The 5447-nt window shown below is 32.2% G+C and overlaps 1 protein-coding gene across 1 annotated transcript; it reads right to left on the bottom strand.

Moving 5' to 3' along the window:
• Window positions 1-311: 311 nt before the first annotated feature.
• LOC105791677 (uncharacterized) lies at window positions 312-1439 on the bottom strand. Its single transcript, XM_012619871.2, has 2 exons — window positions 1203-1439; window positions 312-823 (listed from the first exon to the last, which is right to left on the bottom strand). Exons 1-2 carry the CDS (start codon window positions 1298-1300, stop codon window positions 547-549), a joined length of 375 nt encoding a protein of 124 aa, XP_012475325.1. The 5' UTR covers window positions 1301-1439; the 3' UTR covers window positions 312-546.
• Window positions 1440-5447: the final 4008 nt, after the last annotated feature.

The following is a 5447-nucleotide window of genomic DNA, read 5'->3' as shown; positions in this document are numbered from 1 at the left end:
ATTCAATTCTCCTTAAGAGATTCAACAAATTAGTGAAAGGAAATGAAGGTGCTGCAACTCATCCCAATAACCCTTATTGCGATGATGATAACAAACCCTAGCTAGATAAAACACTAGATCATATGCTTATCCAAATCATCCCGCTAGGTTACAGATGATCCAACATTTGTTAATGACTGTCAAATAGATTGGTATATTTTAATTTGATGATCCAACATTTTCATGCACGGAAAACCTATATGAATATCTCATCTGTCATGCATCCATAATCTTACAAACTTTGGCCTAATCAGCAGTGGGACAAAGAGATCGAAGAGAAAAGCTTAAAAACCTGTGCCAACGATCCAGTTTGATTAAAATTACATTATTTTATTAACAAAACTTACTGAAAAAGTGAAAAAAAGCCGTACTGCCAACAAATTCATCCATAACCCTGAAAAGAAAACGCTGGATAACAACAACTTATGAACAAGTTTTGCTACTATCGACAACACACAATTTTCTCGACACAAACTCTTTTCTTTTTCCTTTGGGAATTAAGTGTTGTTAACACATCACATCCTTGAGAAGCTTGTACCTGCGTGTCGTAGGCCTTGGAGAGGGCGTCCCACTGCTCTTTCCTTTCTGATGATCACCACTTTCGTCTCGATCCTGTTGCTTGATTTTGTCACCCGAATACTCGGATCGGTTTATAATTCCACTCTCGTTTCCAGTTGTTGGTTTCTTTGAAGACCTTCCTTGCCTCGAGTTCTTTGCTTCGCTTTGGCACCAATCACACAGTTCAATTGGTTCAGCGAACTCGCTGTAGTAATTACTGCAATACCTGCAGCCAGCATCAAGAACTTGTTTAACCTTCGACCCATAAAATATAAACAGAATTTGAAAAAAACAGTACATATGGCTATGATGAAAACATTAATATATTTTATATATGCTTTAAGAAGGAAAATATGATAACCTCTATAATTTCCATTCCGTCTAATACGAAACCATTATGTTTGGTGGTGGTTGTTGGGTGGTGCTTGGTGGAGATGGGTGTTATCTAACTGTGATGATGAATGATAAAATGAGTTAAGGTTATCTAACTATCTATCAACCCATGATGATGATGATGGTGATGATTAGATATATGCATATATACACATGAATATGGATGGACTATGATGATGGGGAACAGAGGAAAAAAACAAAGAAATCCATACGAGTGTTGAAAGCGGTGGTGGCATTTGTTGCAGCGGAAGAGTTTGTCAGGAAAACCAACGTCGCCGCACATGCAGCAAACAGTTTGAAGATCCACCATTGTTGATGGTGAAAAAAAACTAAGAGAATATAAAGAGGAGGAAGAAGATTTGGTGAAAGAGAGTAAAAGAAAAAGAAAACCAAGAACAAGAGATAACTACGAGAGAACCATATGATCTATATATAAAGAAAAGAGTGATGGCCATAGAGTCGGTGTATATAGAAAAAAAGTAATATATATTCACAGGTAGACCACAAGTTGCTTGCAGTCGTTTTCAGTTGGAGAGAGATGTTAACCTTAAAATTGATGTCTAAAAATGACTGTTATGTCCTGGGCTGGGCTTTAACCCTTTTTCTTTAATTTTTTAAATTTCCATCTTTTGTCCTCTTCCGGTTCTGTGCCTCCTTTTACTCCACGCACTCCTCTCTCCGGTCTCCCCACCATTATAACAAAATTTTGTGTTTATAGAATTTATAATTAAATTACTCTAATTTTATTTTTATTATTGTCTTTTATCTTCTGTCTTGTTCCACATAAATGGATTGGGTTTATGTTTACGACATCCTATACAGTTAACTTATATTCTATATAGTCTACGTATTTTATTTCAAAAAGTTTTAAGATATATATTGGATGTAATCTATGGATAAAATAACCCACACAACAGGAAGGATTAATAATTCACCTCTAAAAGTATATTTATATAACTTGTTTTATGATAATTTATTATCATTTAGCTCGAAATAAATTTAAGATTTATATATTCACAATGTATCGATATTATAATAATTTATTTGGTATCGACATCATTGTTAAAATAAAAGGATGTGGATTTGAACATCATTTAAAAGTAAAAAAAATTATAAGTAATTTTAAACAATGGTATAAAAAAAACTATCCCGGTAAGCTTTTACTCGATTCTAATTTAGGTTAATACATATAAAAGATGTTAATGGCAGTGTTGTGCTAAACCTATCCCGTTAAGCCTTCCTTAAACTTTCTTGCTTGAACAAAAGGGGGTTTTGAAAATTAGAAGGAAGGGAAAATCAATATGAACAGTGTTCTTGCACGGTAGATTCATTTTACTTAATTATTTGCATTTTTTATTAAAAAGAAAATAAGGGGTAAAAACTCCCAAGTTTTGACTAAGTGGAGTCTGCCATGCTCGGGCGCGTTAAGAGAGTGGGTTGGCATTTTAGCATATGTTGGAAACAGAGAAAGGGAATGGGAAAATATGGTGATAAAGTACAAAAACTATTGAGTTTCATTTTTAGGCAGAAATTCCATTCAAACTTTCACCTCCAGAATTTGTTTGATTTTCCTTACTTCTCTTTCCGTAGCGTCCCCAAATAATACGTTATCGTCTGCAAAAAAACAAATGTGATATTTTCGGTCCCTGTCGGCAAGTCCTTGCCCCCTTAATCAATTGCTCTTTAATTGCCAATCTCATTAACAATGACAATCCCTCTCTGCAGATTAGAAATAAATAGGCACTGAGTGGATCGCATTGTTGTAATCCTCTTTCTGGTATAATACAATTTCCTGGTTCCCCGTTCAGTATAATTGAGTATGACACTGAACTAATATAGTGCATTATTATATCTACCCAAGCCATGTCAAATCCCATCTTTATCATCATTTGCCTTAGGAAATTCCATTCCACCTTATCATATGCCTTGCTCATATCTAGTTTCAGTGCAAACAGACCATTTATGCCCGACCTTTTCTGCTTGAAAGTGCAATCTTTCATAGGGTAGTAGGACATAATTCGTGATTAATCGACCCGGAACAAACGCGCTTTGTGCTTCATCAATACACTCATTTAACACTTTTTGAAACCAGTTAGATGATGCTTTCGATATAATTTTGTACAGCACTGAGCACAAGCTTATGAGTCGAAACTGCTTTAGATCATTTTGCTTAGCGACTTATGGAATGAAGACTATATGGGTAAGATTAATAGTTGATAAGTGCTAAAAGTAACATATTTTAACCTCATTTTTAACGCATTTTTGGGTGATTATCCAATGTTAATTGTAAATTTTATACTATTAACCTTTAAATTCATGTTTTAATGCTTAATAGAGCACTTGGGAGTAAAAGGAGCAAAAAATGAGCGAAAACCAAAGCATCGGAGCAAGTTGAAGGAGCCACACGAGCTACACCTTTTCACACGACCATGTGACCCATATGAGCTTGTTGCAAGCCATTTCGATTTCACGAGATTGTGCACTGAACAACGAAAAATCACAATTTTTAAGTTTTTTGAGCATTCTAAGACGCATATATGAAAAAAAAAGAAGATAGGAGAGAGTCGTCAGAGAATACTCAAGAAAGTAACTCGAAAAACACCATTGAAGCTGACTTTGAAGCATATTTTCGTCAGGATTGAAGATTCTCAGTTGATTTCTTAGGAAGTTATTATGAGTCTCTTTATTTCTTTCGGTTATATTGTATCATTGACTTTTCTCTTTTCGAGTATGAACTAATTTTCTAAATACCTAGGGGAGATGAACCCTACAATGAATTCAGTCGTTTGATTTTTATTGATTTTTATTTTACGCAATAAATACTTACTTTCTTGTTCTCAATTATGTATGCTTAATTCTTGGTTTGATATTTCTAGAGTATTAATCCATGTTCGATGTGCTTAAATCAGTGGTTGAATTGATCCTGTTTAAGATTAGATCTTGCGTAATTGAGTGAAGTTGCATGCAATCCTAGAAATAGGACGACATAAATCTACAGGATTAGAGTCAAATCTAATAGGGGAACCCGTAACATGAGTTAATACGATAAAAGGGGCTTTAATTAGAAAAAAAATTCAATTAATCAAACTAGAGTCAGTTGCTATTATGCTCAAAAGAGATATTAGCATAATTTAGGGATTTATACGAATCAATGTTCTAAGTAAAGAAATTGTGTAATTTAGATTGATAGTGACAGATGAAATCTAGGAGAATTCTTTCTTGGGTATTGTTTCATTTCTTGGTTGTTATTTGATTTTTTTTCAAGATTTTTTCTTTGTCACGTTCGTTATTTAATTAAATTAGTTAATTTTAGTTTTAATTGACCATTTGAATTATTTAATTAAATAGTAGAATGACAATAATTACTAGTACTTGTAGTCCTCGTGGGAATAATATCTTTACTCACCGTAACTATACTATCAATTGATAGGTGCACTTGCCTTAGTCAAATTTTTAGTTAGTTCCATCAACATCAATACTTGATAGAGTAGCCCTTCTATTTAGTACCTTTAGACATAATGATCCCACATCTTGTCTAACAATATGCTAATACTTTTGAAAAAATAAGGCCGATAAACCATCTGGATCAAGAGCTTTTGTTGGACTCTGTAATGACCTTATAGTCACGGGTGTCGAAAAATGTATTTTCGAGACTCTGTTTTCGTAAATTAGACTCATAAATATTTATTAGAAATATTTACGAAGTTAGTTGTGTGATTAATTAGGTTTTGGTTAGGTGAATTTGCATGACTTAAGAGTAATTAGGTAAAAGGACTAAATTGTATAAAGAGTGAAAGTTGAATTATAGATTAAAGAAAAACTAAAAGGACTAAAGAAGCAATTATACCATTTCTCATAAATGAGGCGGCATAAGTATATTATTATAAAATTTAAAGTAAAAATATATATTATAATATTATATAATATTAAAACTTAATGTTTAAGTATATATATATATATTATATATTATATTATAATATAAAACAAAGAAATAAAAGAAAAGAAATAGTAAAAGAAACAAGATAGAAACGAAACAGAAAGGAAAAAAAGAAAGAAAAGGAAAGAAAAGGAGAAAGGGCAAAGCTAGGGATTTCAAAGTTTCAAACTCAATTTGTTAGTCAATTTAGTCCATTTTTCGTGTAATTTTTATGTTTTTGGAATTTCGGTATTAAATACTACTCAGCCCATGTCAAAATTTTAGAAATTATTGAGTTTTTAGATGTTGTTAATGTTTAATAATTTTAGTATTAGAGACTAAATTGATAGATTTTTAAATTAGAAATGAAAAGGATTAAATTGTAGAACAAATAGTACATTTTGTGTAATAGGGACTAAATTGTGAAAAAAGTCAAAATTTAGGAATTTATGTGAAAATAGGGAGTTGAATTTAGTCTAAAATAAAATTTGCATGAAAATAAAGAATTAAATGTGAAGAATAAAAGTTAGTCTCGGTTTAG

The sequence above is a fragment of the Gossypium raimondii genome, chromosome 8 (genome assembly GCF_025698545.1).
Source record: "Gossypium raimondii isolate GPD5lz chromosome 8, ASM2569854v1, whole genome shotgun sequence".
NCBI lineage: Eukaryota > Viridiplantae > Streptophyta > Magnoliopsida > Malvales > Malvaceae > Gossypium > Gossypium raimondii.
This window is presented reverse-complemented; position numbering and strand designations above follow the sequence as displayed.